Genomic DNA, 17,719 nt, shown 5'->3' on the forward strand with positions numbered 1-17,719 from the left:
AAGAAAACAAAAAGGGAAATATCTCTTATATTTATCCTCATTTGTGTAGGTCCAAATTTTCACTAGTATTGTACTCTTTCTGCCAGAGAACTTCCTTTAGCCTTTTGTGTAATACAGGTTTATTGGCAACGAATTCCTTCAATTTTTGTGTGAGAACGTCTATATCATCTTCATTTAAAAATATATTTACACTGAACATAGAATTCCAGAAAAACATTTCTATTTCCCTTTCTGCACTTGATGTCTCTTTATTGTCTTCTACTTTGTATAGTTATTGACAAGAAGTTTGCCATAAACTTATCTTTCTTCTTCAGTATGTAATGTTTTTCTCTGGCTGTCTTTGAGATTTTCTCTCAAAAGAAGAAAAATCTTTGGTTTTCACCAACTTGACTATGATGTGTCTGTAAGTGGATTTTATATTGATTTTGGTTTGGTGTACTTATGTTGCTTAAGATTCTCTGAGCTTCTTCAAGCTGTAGCATTGTCCTTCATTAATTAAAAAAAAAAATACTGGCCATTTTATCTTAAAATATTTCTTTTGCCCTATTGTCTATCATCTTGATATTGTCCACAGCTCTAAACTCTATCTTTGGGGTGCCTGGTGGCTCAGTGGGTTAAAGCCTCTGCCTTTGGCTCAGGTCATGATCCCCGGGTCCTGGGATCAAGTCCCGCATCGGGCTCTCTGCTCAGTGGGGAGCCTGCTTCCCCTTCTCTCTCTGCCTACTTATGATCTCTGTATTTAAAAAAAAAATAAATTTAAAAAAAAACAACCCTCTATCTTCTGTACCCTCCTTCCCCATCTTTTTCTCTGTGTTTCGTTTTTGATGATTTCTAATGTAGTATCTTTAAGTTCATGCTTTTGTCAACAGTATCTAGTCTTCTGGTGAACAGACTACAAGAATTCTTCATCTTTGACATTATATATTTTTATCTCTATTTCCTTTTTATAGTTTCCATTTTTGTGCCCCAGTTCCCCATATGTTCATACATGTTTTCTACTTTTTCCACTAGACCTTTCATATATTAGCCATACTTATGTAGAAGTTCCTTTCTGATAGATCTTTATTGTTAAGATCTAGTTCTGTTGATTGTTTTCACTTGATAAGCTCTCTCCCTATTTTTATTATCTTTTTATATTGTTATAATTTGTCACTGAATGTGGAACATTACATGTGAAGCCAGTAGAGACTGAAATCAATAGTGTTTATGCCTGGAAGTGGGCTTGCCTCTTCTGTCAGGCTATTATTGGACCATAGGGAGGGGGGGTTAGGGTATAAGGGGTTGAGTTAATCTAGCCAGTAGTTGAGCTGGTTTGAGCTTAGCTGTTGAGGTCCTTACCCAACACCTCGTGCACCTTGTGCACCCCGTGCTTACTGTGGTAGGGAATGGGTTGCTGGAGGGTTTTTCTCAATACTCTACCATTGGCTTTCAGCAGTACCTGCATATTTGCACCACTCCATGGGGTTTCTCTCCACAGTCTTGTCTTCTCCTTGGCAACAGACTGCTTGCTGCTTGTTGCTAGGCTGTGTTGGAAGGCAGGTTGTGGTCCTTAATTCTCCTGGAATCAGCCTCAGTCTCAGGCAAGTCCTGTGCCTCTGGGCCTGGAGAATAGGACATTTTCAGCATTACTCCCCTCCTCCCCTCACCTCCCCAGTGGTGACCAAACTCTGTCTTGTGTCTTTGGTGGGCCTTGGGAAGGAGAGAAGTACCTGTTTCTCTCCCAGTGGTAGTCTACCTCTGCTTCAGTTGGTGCAGGTTCTTGGACCCAAGAGGTTTTCATGATCACTCTACCCCACCCCAACCACAGAGCAGACAGTTTTTGCTTCTATCCTTACCCCCGAAGTAATAGATATCTTCTGGGTTCCTGAGAGTGAGAAGAGTGAGAAGGTTCCTGCCCTCCCCCAGATGCAGACAGATTTGTTCCTACCCCTCCCCTGGGTACAGGAGGGTCTGCTTTCCCTCCCCCAGTGGCTTAAGACTTTTTGGCTTTAATAAAAGAAAGGTCACAAGATATGGGTGATTTGTGCCTGTCACCTACATCAGGCAGTCACCTCCTGTAAACCTATACCACCAAGGGGAGGGGCTCTCTCTGGTCTCCTGTCTCCTCCACCCCACATTTTCTTTTGAGCAACCAGTGACACTGTGTAGAAGACCTTGGAAATGAACATAAACTTCCCTTGTGTCTGTCACTCTGAATGAACATAAATACATAGAGATACAGACATAAATCTGCCTACCTACCTACCTATCTGGGAGAGAGGAAAAGATATTTATTTTAAGGAATTGGTTCATGCAATTATGGAAGCTGGCAAGTCCAAAATCTGCAGAGTAGAGCAGCAGGCTGGAGACCCAGGGAAGATTGCAGCTGCAGTCTAAAGGCAATCTGCTGGCAGAATTCCCTCTTCCCCAGAGAATTTGAGTCTTTTTCCCTTCAAGTCTTCAACTGATTGATAAGGCCCACCATATGATGAAGGGTAATATGCTTTATTCAAGTCTACTGATTTAAATGTTAATCTCCTCTATTAGGCTCCTGGGTTGGCATAGTCGCTTAAGAGTCTAACTCTTGGAGTGCCTAGGTGGCTCAGTGGGTTAAGCCTCTGTCTTTGGCTCAGGTCATGATCTCAGGGTCCTGGGATCAAGCCCCGCATTAGGCTTTCTACTTGGCAGGGAGCCTGCTTCCTCCTCTCTCTCTCTCTCTGCCTGCCTCTCTGCCTACTTGTGATATCTCTCTCTCTCTCTCTGTCAAATAAATAAATAAATCCTAAAAAAAAAAAAAAAGAATCTAACTCTTGCTTTTGGTTCAGGTCATGATTTCAAGGTCATGAAATTGAGTCCCACACTGCTCAACACAGAGTCTACTTGAGATTCTCTCTCCCTCAGCCCCCATCCCCGAGCTCACAAGCACGCACGTGCTCTCTCTAAATAAATAAAATCTTTTTTTTTAAAATGTTAATCTCATCTAAAAAGTACCCATAGAAACATCTAGAAGAGTGCTTGACCAAATATCTGGGTACTGTGCCTAGCCAAGCTGACACATATAACTAACCATCACAGGCTCCCAGTTGTTCTAAACTGATCCACTAGTCCAAATTCAGCCTTTAGGAAATTGTGAAAATTTTAGCTTGATTTCTCATAGTCAAATCTATCACACTCACCTTTTTGCCGGTGCTCTGCCAAATGAGAAACAGCTTGTGTGTCCCTTTTTCTCCTTAGTCGGGCTTGCCCCTTTTTGGCATTTGGTTATGTGGCTGCCTTGGGATCTCAGTTCATACATTCAAGAAAATGTATGGATTTTATAGATTATTCACTTTTATGGATAGGAAAGAAATAACGGCCCTACAGGTTTCTACATCTTAAATAAAAGCAAAACTCTCACTAATGTTTGCTTGTCTTTTACCATGGGTATGATCTTGATTATTTAAAAACCATAAAGGATAGGAATGATAGCTTGGTTTTATATGTCATATGTTGGTGGCCTATGGATTTCACATGAAAACCTAGGTTTCTATATTATTCTGAAATTCAATTTTATTCTGAAAAATGGACATCTGACATACTTGATCCACATTTACTGAACTTTTCATGGGCAGGCGGTCTCCAGCTGCCCAGCATGCCAAGTGACACAGGTACCTCACGGCTGACTCCTCCTTCCCACCGAGACAGAACATTCTGAGATTCAGGTTGGCTCCTCAGAGTCCTCTTGGAATGAGAGTTGCGGCTCTACATATATCCTAAGGCAGAAGCAGAATATGGCATGTGACAACTGAATGGCCTGAGATAGGATCACAGTGGGTGAAGGAAGTCTTAGATCTGCTGGGCAGGGACATTGTACATCCTTCCTACAAACAGCTGGGCATCCTAGGTGGCTCTCAGAGGTGGCTGCAGAACTCCACATGTGGGAATGCCAACCCCATTATGTAAGCAAAACCAGGATGCCAATATTTTGTTTCACCAGAAAGCAACGTCCCCAGTGGTGATCCCTGAGAAATCCTGGGAGGTGGGTATTAATTTCCTGGGAAGGGCTGTAGGGATGGCTGGTGCCTCTGGGCCCAGGCCAAGCACTTCAATTCTGGCCTAAGCTGGACACAGGCAAGGGTCAGCCCTCCACTCAGAGGCTGGTGTGCTACTCCCTTGGGGCACATTCTACCACCAGACAGAGTGACACTAAATTGTTCCCAGGACTTCAGGGACTTTCTCCCAAGGTAGGGTCTGTCTGGGGATTTGTGGGTTCACTGCAGCAAGTACAGTTCCATTTCTTGGGGACAGGGACAGAGCCCCAGAACTGGACTGGATTGGGCAGAATTCCTTCCTTAAGAACCTAGAAGTCCTTTATTTAGGGAGCAAAACTAAATGAAGCCAAGGAAGGGAGCTGAGGCCTATTTCTGAGAAGCAATGTCATGAGACATATCTGAGGGGAAGGTGCTGGGCTCCCATCAGCAAAGGCTGAGAGCTGAGGGTGAGGGGGGTTGGAGAGACAGTTGGATGGCATGAGGCCATATTCAGGCTGAAGATGGGTCCAGAGGGTTTTAGGCTCAGAAGAGAATCCGACTGCAACACCTACGTGCCCACATGGTTTCCCAGGAAGGGAGGCTGGGGGGAAGGGATAGACCAAGTACAGCAGACCTAAAACATGAACTACTCTCAAGCCAGCTCCACTTAACCTATCTGGGGCTCCCACAAACTCTGCGGAGACTGAAATCTTTTTGGAACACCTACAGGGTTAAAAAAGAAGACATCAAACAAATGGAAGTTCACAAGAGCACTTCTAACTTCATGAAAAATAAGATTAATCAGTGGAAGCAGGAACTTTTAAAGAAAAGAATCAGAACTTCTTCTCTTACAAACAAAGCTTGAACCTCTTAGCAATCACAACTCTGATTGCAAGGATCTCACTCAAGTGCCTGGAGGGTCTTTTACTGCCAAGAACGGGAGTGCTGGAGCACTTCACAGAGCAGAATTACGCAGAATTCAGCTCAGGTCTAAAACCACCCAGACAAAGACCACAGACCATTTTCAGGCTGAAATCAGAATCAGGCTTTTTTGTGTCTTAGAAGGAGAAGGCTTTTTACTAAAGTACAAAATTAAATTCACAGTCACTGAAGGATATCTGCAAAATACACAGAAGTGTAAAGAATTTTAAAAATCCACATCCCATCATCCAGAGACGGCTTACATTTAAATTTTTCTTTTCAATGTTTTCTGTGGATACCTTTATGTTTCTCCACGCAAATCAGGATTATTTTAAGTAAAAAATTATTTCCAGCACTTCTCTTTTATATCATTCTCCATAGCCTTAATTATTCCTTGAAACTTACTTTTTAATGGTTCCATAATTTCACTTTTTGTGGATATGCCCTCACTTATTTTAATCATTTTTAAACTGATGATTATTTAAGTTGTTACAACTTTTCATCATTTTAAAAAGATCGTGGTAAACATCTGTGGGTGTAATCATTGCATATCTCTCTGATTATTTCCTTAGAAGACATTCTGAGAATATTAATATTTGAGGGCTTCTTGACACCTACTCTAAAATTACTTTTTTAAAATGGTTATACTTCTTTACAATCACACTAACAATGTATGAGCATGCTTGTTTCATGCACTAGCCAATACTGAGCATTATCATTTTAAAAAGGGAGAAGAACACAAACTTTAGTCCATTTGTTAGTTGAAAAATGAGATCTAGCTGCACGGTATTATATTTCTTTCATTATTAGTTGGAAGTTTCTTCATATGTTTATTAAATGTTTTTCTTCTATGAATTATCTTTTTATGACACTTATCTATTTTTCATATTAGCAGTACGCACCTTGCTTTAATTATGAGGCAGTTTTGCTACATACCCAAAAGGAATCTTGAAGGGAAATTCATCATGTTAAAAGCCTTTTGATTTATAGCTTTAAGCTTTCTAAGGATTCCACCGAGGCAAAATAAGAAGTTCTTCTACAACAGAGCCTCTCAAGGTGTGGCCCTTGGACTCCATGCATCAGAATCAAAAAGTAGGAGTGGGAAACATGTATTTAAAACCCTAAACCCTCACCCTAGACACACAGAATCAGCATCTCTGATAACTGGACCCCAAAACTCACATTTCGGTAATCTCTCTGCATGCTTACAGGCAGCCCAAATTTGACAACCAAAATGAGTACTGAGACGAACCTGATATTCCCATACCCTCTGGGGAAAAAAGGGAAATGACCATATAGAGAAGTGAAGAATGGAAGTCGAGCTTCTTACTCCAGAAGGATTTGGGGTCTTACACTTTCTGTTCTTTTGATTTATTGACCTCCATTGTTCTTTAACTTGATTCATGCATTATCACTCATCTACTTGGTCCCGACGTTGGAAAAATTATAGCCATCCTTGATGCCTTCCAATTCTTTGCACTCCTTACTTCTTTGCACACATATAACTGTTCCTTTAAACTACACATGTTTTGAAAAATATTTTTCTCTTTTTACTACCTTTTAGTTTAGTATCCTATTCTCACTCTCTCCTCTCTCTTCTATTTATTCTACCCATCATCTCCATCATCACCCCACCTCCACACCACACCAGTAAGTATTCCTTCTAAGTAGCAAGGTGTCCAAAAGCCTCTGAATAGTAAGATATCCTCCCCAACGCCCCTCTTCCTATTTTTTGCAGCCTCTAAACTCCACCTCATTCTAGTGGAGGGATGAAAAACTAGTAATTTTAGAGGGATTAAAGGATTGGACGACATGAGGGAAATTCGGACAATGAACATGCAAGAGACAGCTGTGGCCAGTTTAGACTCCTAGAGGTCAAGCAACACCATTTAAGGTGTGGCCCTCTGGGTGGGAGGCTGAAGTGTCTGAAAGGACAAGGGCATGTGAGGCTACGTTGTTGAATGGGTCACCGGCACAGACCCTGCTATTACTCACAAGCAGAGAGCTAGCGAATATGAACAGTTCAGAGTAACCTTTCTCCATTCCTGGAAAAACAACTTAGAGCAAAGGACAAAGGGTTACTGTGTTGTTCTCCCATGTCAAAGTAAATAATTTTGTTGGATTTGGTGGGACATTTTGGAGCCAAAGTCAAACTGTGTGTGTGATAGTCTTGTAAAGGTGCTAGGACTTAATTTTCAGATCTGGAATAAGAACAGGTGGCAGCTGATGGCAGGAGTCACAATGGTTTCCATGACAACGGGACTGGTTCTTAGTCATCCTCCCATCCTCCACAAAACCAACTGCAGCTTTTCTCATAAGGTGCTTATTAAATATTTGTTAAATGAATGATGAATCACAGAATGGTGTGTGCGCTTTGCAATTAAGGCTGCCGTTCCCTAGCTAGCTAAAAAGCTTTTAAAGCTACAATAATTACTGTATTTACCCATGATATTTTGCATAATTTGCATATTAACTTAACCCGAAAATAATAAACTAGAGATTCCCATTCTTGCTGAACCACTCTGTCTCAGATCTTTTCCCTATTGTAGAAGTAGCCCAGATGTTTGCTTAAGATGGCCTCAGGAGGGGAGGGTGCCCTGTGTCACATATGTGCCTGCACACTACCTAGAAATACTTGTTTCCCCCTTGAAGTCCCCCTCCACCGCCTTCTGCTCTCCCGCCCTTCCCACTCCCTGGGCTCTGCGCATCCGCTTACGCGCAGGCGCTAACCTACCCCTCCCCCCGCATCCTTCTTCCCGCGCTCAGACAGCAGCCGGCGGGGACCCGCGCAAAGCACAAAAGGCTTCCGCAGCTGGCGTCCCCCGTTGCCTGTGGCAACCATTGAGCGGCGCTTCGCTCTCCCTTGACCCCGCAATGGCAGAGTAAACAGGGCTTCCATTGGCTGGCCGGAGAAAGAAGGCCAATCGGAGTAGAGGTTGTAAGGAGGCGGCTGAGAGAGGTTGTTGGGGGGTGGGTAGGAAGCTAGGGTTAGAGGCTACCGGTGAGGCTAGAATCCCAGCGTGGTCGTTTGGAGCAGATATGTCTGTCCGGAGGCACATTGGGAATCCTGAGGTGAGGGCCAGGTCCGGATCGGAGAGCCGGAGGGGGCGGGCGCACCGGAAAAGGCTCCACGTGGCCGGGGAAGAGCAGCTAGCGACTTCCGCTGGCCGGAAGGCGGGAAGCGGCCGGCGTGAGGAGGGGTCTGGAGAGCGCAGGGAGGCGGGGCGGGCCCGGGGGACTCGGAGCTGAGGCCCGGATCCGGTGCGGGAGAGGCCACTCTCCCGCACATGCTCCCTGAGCGCCGGCGGTTGTCGCCCAGAGCCGCGAAGTGCGCGAGGACACAGCCCCTTCCCTCAAAGGGCTTCCAGTCTAGGCGCGGCAGTTGCATAAAATAATGAACACCTGAATGAACGCCCGGAACACGGAAGGAGCAAAATCAGGAGCAACCATCATTTCTGATTATGGGGATGCAGAAGAGTAGGAATAAGCAGATCAAGCCATTTGGAAAGGACGCAGAATTTGACCGTCGTTTACCCTCTAACCGATAGGACCTTGAACCTGGTTCCGCCTCTAGTGCCCCGCGGTATTTGTGGTCCCTTAGTTTCAACAAATGTTGACTGGACTCTTACATGGCAGCAGGCGCTAGAAGCACAGAGTAAGACAAGGCATTCGCCCGTTAGTAAGTTCAGTCTAGGGAGGGAGACTTGGAAACCATTTGAATGCAGCGTGGTTGGGGAACAGGATGCGAGAGCATAGAGACGAGTGAGGGAAGGAAGCGTCGGTCCTGGCCATGGTCTGAAATGGCGAGGTGACTGGGAGTGGACAGTTAGTTCCCTGTAGGGAAGCTGGAGTCACGTCTGGAAGGGTCTTCCGGGCCTTTATACCGAACAGGAGTTGCAAATTATTTCATTTCATGGTGGTTGGCTGTGAGCTATGCGGAGAAAGTTGTGAGGCTCTGCAGGACAATACCAGGATCGAATATAATCTCTATCATGAAGGTGGGGGAGATAGATGGGGAGAGTGGCCATTTGCCCCATATTTATCTTGCCTACTGGACTGAATTTGAGAAGCTTTTAAGGATCTTTCAGTAACTGAATGATGTGGTCAGATTTGCATTTTAGGCAGACGACTGTTAGCCACATCGTGGAGTTGAGGAGGCCAGGACGGGGGTAGGCAGATGGGTTAGGTGGTATTTACCATATAGATCTAAAGGAACGTCATGGAACGTGGGACAGAAATGAGAAATATTTAGGTAGTTAAATCATTAAGACTTCATGATTAGCTTTGAGAAATGAGAGTGGAATGGATGACTTAGTTTCCCAGCTTGGGCTACTCAGCAGTGCCCATGCCATTGATGAGATCAGGAATGTGGGAGAGAGAGGAGTGTAGGGGACCAGAGCTGAGATGCTCTGTGTGGTCATACATTTGTGTCCTAGAGGAAGATGTCCAACTTCCTTGTTTTAGTGGAGCACATTTTCCAGTAATTTCTTGGAAAAAAGTGCATGAGAAATAACCACATTTTATTTCTTTCTAAAATGCTAAGCATGTCTGAAAACGTTATTCTGCCTTCACATTTATTTGCTTGCAAGTTTGGTGGAGTATAGAATTCTTAGTTGGAAACCATCAGCATTTTGAAAACGTTGCATTATAGTTTTCTAGCATCCACTGTGGCTGTGGAGAAATCCAGAGCCATGCTGTACCTTTGTACTTGACTTGATTTTTCCTTTTTGGAAGCTTGTAGAATTTTCTCTATGTTAACAGTGTTGTGTTTCACAAAGATACTCCTTGCTGTGGGTCTCTTCACTCGTTTTGGTAGGCACCAGAATTCATGTCTTTATATGCTGTGAAATTCTGCTGAATTATTTTGAATTATTTTGTTGTTGACTTCACCCTCCTATTTTCTCCATTCTCTCTCTCTTATTTATTTATTTATTTATTTATTTATTTATTTATTTATTTGACAGAGAGAAAGAGGTCACAAGTAGGCAAAGAGGCAGGCAGAGAGAAAGGCGGAAGCAGGCTCCCCGCCGAGCAGAGAGCCCCATGTGGGGCTCAATCCCAGAACTCTGAGATCAGCAGAGGCCTAACCCATTGAGCCACCCAGGCCCCCCTCCATTCTCTCTCTTTTTTTTTTAAGATTTTATTTATTTGACAGATCACAAGTAGGCAGAGAGAGAGGAAGAGAAGCAGGCTCCCTGCTGAGCAGAGAGCCCGATGCGGGACTCGATTCCAGGATCCTGAGATCATGACCTGAGCCGAAGGCAGCAGCTTAACCCACTGAGCCACCCAGGCGCCCGCATTCTCTCTTTCTTAAATTAATTATTTTCATGTCGCTTCTATAAGACTGGTTCTCTAATTTTCTTAAATTTTATTTCCTGTTTTCCACATCTTTATCTTCGTCTTTTTGCTCTCTTTGGGAGATTTGTTTATTTAACTTTACCTTCTAATCCTATTTAATTTCTGCTGTTGTGTTCTTAATTCTTAAGACCTGTTTTGGGCTCTGATGTCCTTTTACAAAAATTTTATTTTGAAATAACGATAGATTCATAGGAAGTTGCAAAAATAGTATAGTCCCATGTACCTTCACCCAGTTTCCCCATTGATTATATTTTATGTAAGTATAATACAATATCAAAGCCATAAATTTGTACAATTTGACATTTGCACAATGTGTATATTATTCTAGGCTATTTTTTCACATGTGTAGGCTTAATATAATCAAGGCTTCACATGTTTAGATTTATAATCAAAATACAGAACTATTCCGTCACCACAAATAGCTCCCTCATACTGTCCCTTCCTAGTCATTTCCATTTCCTCTACGTCACCATCCTAGCCCCTGGCAACCACTAATGTGTTCTCCATTTCTGTAATTTTGTCATTAGGAATGTTACATAAATGGAATCACATGATATATGACCTTTTGAGATTGGCTTTTTTCACTCAGAATAATGTCCTTGAGACACACCCAAATTGTGGCCTATAGCAGTAGTTCATTCCTTTTGTTGCTGATTAGTATTCTGTGGTGTGTATTTATAACAGTTTGTTTAACCATTCAACTATTATAGGATATTTTGGTTGTTTTCAGTTTGGGGCTATTCTGAATAAAGATATGAACTTTTGGGTACAGCTGTTTGTGTGGATGTTAATTTTCATTTCTCTGGGATAGATGCCTAGGAGTATAGTTTCTAGGTTGTATGTGAGCTTACATTTAGTTTTTTAGAAACTACCAAACTATTTTCCAGAGTGAACTGTACCATTTTACATTCTCATCACCGGTGAATGAGAGATGAGTTTCTGTACATTCTTGACAAAATCTGGTATTGTCAGTATTTTTTATTTTAGTTTAGTTTTTTGTGGGGTTTTTTTTTTGTGTGTTTTTTTGTTTGTTTGTTTGTCTTTAGGGAGGGAGAGAGGAGGAGGGAAGGAGAGACTGAGGTTGAGGGAGAGAGAATCTCAAGCGGGCTCCGCACCAAGCACAGAACCCAGTGTGGGACTTGAGCTGATAACCCTGAGATCATAACCTAAGCCAGAATCAAGAGTTGGACTGAGTCACCCAGATGCCCCTATTTTAGTTGTGTGTGTGTGTGTGTGTGTGTGTGTGTGTGTTTAAGATTTATTTATTTATTTATTTGACAGAGAGAGAGAGAGAGCATAAGCAAGGGAGCAGCTAGCAGAGAGAGAGGAGAAGCAGGCCCCCAAGGATTAGGGAACCTGACACTGGTCTCTATCCCAGGACCCCGGGATCATGGCCGGAGCTAAAGGCAGTTCCTTAACCAACTAAGCCACACAGGCGCCCCATAGTTGTTTTAATGGGTATACTGTGACATCTCATAATGGTCTGAACTTGTATTTCCCCAATGGATACTGAGGTTGAATGTCTTAAATTTTTTCATGTGCTTATTTGCCATTCATATATCTTCTTTAACAGAATATCTCTTTGTATCTTTTTCCTAATTTCTAATTGGATTTTTTTTACCGTTGTTTTGGTGTGTGACTATATAAATATAAATTATTGCCAAAGCAGTGATCATTATGGTTATATTTGCTTTCTTATTATTTTTTGTTTTTCTTGGAGTTCCTATCTACCTTTATTTTTATTCTGTATTATTCCTAAATTTTTATAAATAATGTAGGAAAATTTTCCTACATCACAACGTATCATTTGTTTCCAGTTATCTTTTCCAAAATGTTCTCTGTGCATTTGTGTGTGTGTATGTAGAGAGTTTTATTTTGCAGTTTTCTTTTACCTAAGTGTTAACAACATCATATATATGGCTTTTTGACTTACTCTTTGCACTTAACAATAAGTCTTGGAAATCTTTCCACGTCAGACAAATAAAGGTCAACTTAATTTTTTTTAACGATTTTATTTATTTGTTTGACAGAGACACCAAGAGAGGGGACACAAGCTGGGGAGTGAGAGAGGGAGAAGCAAGCTCCCCACTGGGCAAGGAGCCTGACATGGGGCTCAATCCCAGAACCCTGGAATTGTGACCTGAGGCAAAGGCAGATGCTTCAGGACTGAGCTGCCCAGGGGGCTCTTCCCGCAACTTAATTATTTTCTTGTAACTCTTACATAAGTACTTGGTGTTGTTTTAGAGCAAAAGTTTTTTTTTTTTTTTAATTTGTGTTACTTGTTAAATTTTAATGTTTTTACTAACAGCATTATGAGATATAATGCACCCATTTGAAATATACAATTCAGTAGTTTTAATATATTCACAGAGTTGTGCAGTCATCACTGATCAGATTTTTCATTACACCAAACAAATTCTATAACCTTTAGCTATCCTCAGTTTTCCCATTGTCTCCCCCATCCAGTCTTGACTATCACTAATCTAATTTGTCTGTCTATTTGCCTTTTGTCTACATTTCATATAAAGGGAGTCATGCAAAATGTAGTCTTATGTGACTGGCTTCTTTAACTTAGCACAATGTTTTAAGGTTCATCCAGGTTATATCATTGTATTAGTACTTCATTCCTTTCTACTACTGAATGATATTCCTTAACATAGACATACCTATTTTATTGACCTGTTCTTTCTGATGGACATTTGGATTGTTTCTGCTTTGGAGCTATTATGAATGATGCTACTATTAATATTCATGGACAAGTTTTTGTGTGTGTATGTGTTTTCATTTCTCTGGTGATAGTTTTGGAAATATTTTTCCCCCTGCATAGTTAATTTCTTTCCTCTTGCTATTTTTCTTTTCATTTTGTTAGAGATTAATATTAGTTATCTCGGGCTGCCCTAACAAAATGCCACAGACTAGGTTGCTTAAACAACAGAAATTTTATTTCTGGCAGTTTTGTTGGAGTGCTGGGAAGTTGAAGATCCCGGTGCTGGCCAGTTTAGTTTCTAGTGAGAGGTCTCTCTTGCCTTGCGGATGGCTGCCTTCTCATTGTGTGTTCCTAGATTTCTTTCTGTGTGTACTTGTACAGAGGGGGAAGCTTTTCCGTGTCTCTTCCTACTGCGCTTGTGCCCCACCCTTATGATCTTACTTAACCTTAATTACCTCCTCAAGGCCCTGTCTCTGAATACAGTTACACTGGAGATTAGGGCTTCAACATGACTCAAAAATATAAATTAATAATTTAGGATTAAAAGAAGCCTCAGAACATTGCTATGAAGTGAAGTGAATTGCTGTGAATTTTGGGGGTCCACAATTCACTTCACTTCATGGAAACTTAAATAGGTGATTGGAATCTGTATATTTGAGAGGAGCTTTCTTTCTTTTTCTTTTTCTTTCTTTTTTTTTTTTTAAGATTTTATTTATTTATTTGACAGAGAGATCACAAGTAGATGGAGAGAGAGGCAGGCAGAGAGAGAGAGAGAGAGGGAAGCAGGCTCCCCACTGAGCAGAGAGCCCGATGCGGGACTTGATCCCAGGACCCTGAGATCATGACCTGAGCCGAAGGCAGTGGTTTAACCCACTGAGCCACCCAGGCGCCCCTCTTTTTCTTTTTTTTTTTTTTAAGATTTTATTTATTTACTTGATACACAGAGAAGCCACAAGTAGGCAGAGAAAGAGGGGGGAAGCAGGCTCTCCGCTGAGCAGAGAGCCTGATGTGGGGACTCGATCCCAGGACCCTGAGATCATGACCTGAGCCAGAGGCAGAGGCTTAACCCCCTGAGCCATCCAGGCGCCCTGAGAGGAACTTTCTGACGGTGAGCCTAATTACAGGAAGATCTCACTGGGCCATGGTTTGGGCAACTATCCTCCCAAATCTGTACCTTCAGCTCTTTCCTCTTAGGCTGGTGATTGTCCTCAGAGAATTCCTTCAGTCTCCTGAGAGTAAAAGCCTATCTGAATTCCTGGAGGAATTAGGGCTAGGAGCTAAATCTCAACATTAGTATGCATCATTCACTTAATACCCCTATTTTCAGTAATGATATCTCTGCCTTTCTCTGTCTATAGACCTCCCAGTCCAGAAATCCTTCTCAGTGAATAAATCTATAGAGAGCTACCATGGTGGTGGTGGGGGGCAGTCACCCAGTAGCACACAGGGAACAGGAATTTGGAGATCAAGTTGCTTCTCAATCAGCCTTCAAACGATCTTCCTTTTTTGAGCCACTCCTTTTGCTCCCCATTTCTGGAGGTGCTTGAGGCTGTCAATTCCTAAGACTTTTAAGAATTGTTCTTGGCTTTCCCTTTGACTTTCTTGAATCAGTCAAGTCATTTTCACTGTTGATCCGCTTTCTAGAATTCAAAAATCTATTGCTGTCACTTCTCCCACTCTCTGGTTTTTTGAGTTTTATGTCCTTAAAATAGAAGACAAAATTGAGGTTTTGGAAGGAAGTGAAATTAAATGCATGTGTTCAGTATGCTGTCTTCACCCAGTAGTTCATGATCTGTAATTATTTTATTTGTAATCTATAATTATTTATTTGTTTATTTCTGGCATACTTACAAGAACATAAACTAGGGTCCTTGTATGCATTGTCCCACTGCCTGGCATGCAGTAAACATCTGTTGAATGAGTAAATGATTATATGCCTGAGCTGGGAGAAGAAGTCAGGCCATGGTTCCCTATTTGGATATCAAGCATATAAATGGAATTAAACCTAAGTGTTTGGCTCTCAGAGAACCTATAGATTGAGAAGATGGAATCCTGGGGATCACAGTGTTTAAGCAGCTGACAGAAATGATCCTTGTGTCATTGGAGAATCGGGAGAGCGATATCCCTGAAGCCACGGGAGTGGAAACTGAAGAAGGTGGGGCTATATACCAGTGTCAAATGGTACCGAAAGGTCGAGTGAGTTAAATAATGGAAAGTCAGCATTATATTCAGCAATTAAGGGCTCTCTGATGCTGGCTAGCTACCAGAGGAACCATAGTAGAATGTTGGGGACAGTAGCCATGTTGCAATGGATTGAGGAATACCCAGAAGGCATTCCAGTTATATATTGGAATATGTATTCTGCTTATATATTGACTTATCATGAATTACCCCATGTTTAGTGACTTAAAATAATAGTCATTTTATTATGATCTCTATGGTTCTGAGGGTTGACCTGGCTCAGCTAGGTGCTTCTTATTTGGGATCTCATATGGTTTTGCAGGCAGACAGAAGCTAGGGCTAGACTTTTCTTGAAGGCTTCTTCATGGCTGTTGTTACAGTCTGTTGGCAAGGACCTCAGTTGGGGCTATCAACCATACCACCTACAAATGGCCTTTTCTATGTGGCTTGGCCTTCCTGACAACATTGTAGTTGAGTTCCAAGAACAAGTATCCCAGGAGAACCAGGTAGAAAGGTATTGTCTTTTATGATCTCGCCTCAGAAGTCATAAGGCAGCACTTTAATCATAGTCACAAGCCCATCCAGATTCAAGCGTGGGTATGGAGGGTGCGGGGTATAAGGGGACATTGGCCCACCCCACCATGGGAGGAGTTTCAACATCACAGTATAAGTGAGATGGGAAATTCTGTTGCAAACGTCTTGAAAAACACAATCAGCCATACGGAGTAGTTGCTAACAAAATGGGGTTGCTACATGTGCATACAGGGTCAATCAAAATTGGTGTTTGAGATCAATAGAATTGGACCAGATTAAAACTGCCATTAAAAAAAAAAATGCTCTCTTTTCAAAGACCTGTATTAAATGTGAGATTGCCTTAAATGAGACTCTTTTCAAGATTGAATTCATTTCCTTCATTTTAGGGACCCCCTGTCTATTCAAAGGAGATAAGTAGGGAAATTCTGAGCAATAATGGTATTTTTTAAAGTCCTTTAAACATAAATCTTATTATATATGTTGCAGTTGAAATACAACCAACCTTGTGAGTTTCATTTTGAGAGAGGTGGGAAGTCAGAAAAGCTCATTCATGTTTGAACAATTTGAGATTCAAACAATCTCACTCATTTTTTAGTGTTTTGCTTTCAGAAAAATCCCATTGTTGACTTATCATTCTTCTCCCCTCTCCAACATCTATGCATTTATTGTTGACTTATCATTCTTCTCCCCTCTCAAACATCTATGCATTCATAGAGCCCAGTCTTTCTTTGCATGTATTAGTAATTGGCCAAAATACTCTTGCAATGATGTGGCTCATAGCTCAGTATTTTTGGTACCTTCCATTGTCCTCAGGACCTCCTCCAGACCCTCAGTCTACATTCAGGCTTTTCTACCTCGAGTCTGCATGTCCACGTCCCACCATAAGCACAGGATTTCATATACCCATGGTTCTTAACCCTTTTTGGGTTATAAACCTTTTTGAAAATGTAGTGAAAATCTCAGACCCCTTCACCAGATGAATGCACATTCACAAAATTTTCATAGTTTAATAGGACTCATGGGCCATCTAAAACCCACTGGTGGATCTGGTATCCAGAGCCCCTGGAACAAGTGGAAGTGGGCAAGCTCTAGAGACAGACTACCCAGTTTCATTCCAGGTTCCACCCTTCTCACCAGCTGACTAACCTCGGGAAGTCACTCCATCTCTGTGTTCCATTTCCCAATATGTAGAATGAAGATAATACTAAAATCTACATCAGGAGTGGTTGTGAGGATTAAATGAGATAATGTAGGTAAAATGCTTAGTCAAGTTCCTGATGACATGGTTAAGTCTCAGCAAATGTTAGCAGGGATTATCTCCATTGTTGTTGTTGTACCTTCTCTAGCAAATCGAACAATGTGGGGTTCTTTCAACATGCTTTTAAAGTGGCTTTACTGCTCTAATTTTCTCCACTTGGAATACTTTTTCCATCCTTCCCCCTTGGCTTTATCCATAGAAGTTCAACCCTTAAAACCCAGTTCCAGTACCATTTCTTCCACAAAGTCTTGCACCCCCAACCCCCCCAACCCCCCCCCACCCCCGTATGTGGGTTCCTAGGGCATCCCGCTGTGCTGTTCAAGGCTCAGAGCCAATGCATCCATTAGGCAGTCCTTACTGCTCACACTGGTGGGAGGCCCTGCAGCAGGTACAGAGATCCAAGAGGTCCAAGCCATGTCCCAAGTGCAGGAAGTGAGGAGTGTAATTCGTACAAAGTGCTGTGACCATCCGGGCAGGGAAGAGACTTCCATCTGGCTGGGACCTTCAAAGGAGTCTGCTTGGAAGATACATCTATGCTGGGTCTTGAAAGACAAGTAGAAGTGATGGATGGCATGGGTAGACAAAAAAGACATTATCTTTGGACCCTTTCTAGGGATCTAAACCCTCAAAGGATCTTTGACATTTTTCATTGCTCACTGATAATACCACAGACATGAACTTTCTTAGCCTCCTCCATCCCCCCGACGAACTTCATCATGATTACCTATCTGATATCTTTATGTTAAATACATATCCAAAGCAGAACCTTCC

The 17,719-nt window shown here is 42.1% G+C and overlaps 1 protein-coding gene and 1 long non-coding RNA gene across 2 annotated transcripts in view; one reads left to right on the forward strand and one right to left on the reverse strand.

Annotated features, from left to right (window-relative positions):
* Positions 1-1,443: 1,443 nt before the first annotated feature.
* On the reverse strand, positions 1,444-7,579 carry LOC309845723. The gene is made up of 3 exons (XR_014301473.1): positions 6,163-7,579; positions 3,631-3,731; positions 1,444-1,601 (listed from the first exon to the last, which is right to left on the reverse strand). It is a non-coding gene; the product is annotated as an uncharacterized lncRNA (long non-coding RNA).
* Positions 7,580-7,836: 257 nt separating this feature from the next.
* Positions 7,837-17,719, forward strand: part of CEP41 (centrosomal protein 41) — a 48,566-nt gene continuing 38,683 nt past the window's right edge. Inside the window, exon 1 of the mRNA XM_082694011.1 lies at positions 7,837-7,982. Coding sequence (XP_082550137.1) covers positions 7,950-7,982 — 33 coding nt within the window. The 5' untranslated portion in view covers positions 7,837-7,949. The remainder of the gene's footprint in view (positions 7,983-17,719) is intronic.

The sequence above is a fragment of the Mustela nivalis genome, assembly GCF_964662115.1.
Source record: "Mustela nivalis genome assembly, chromosome: 12".
Classification (NCBI taxonomy): domain Eukaryota; kingdom Metazoa; phylum Chordata; class Mammalia; order Carnivora; family Mustelidae; genus Mustela; species Mustela nivalis.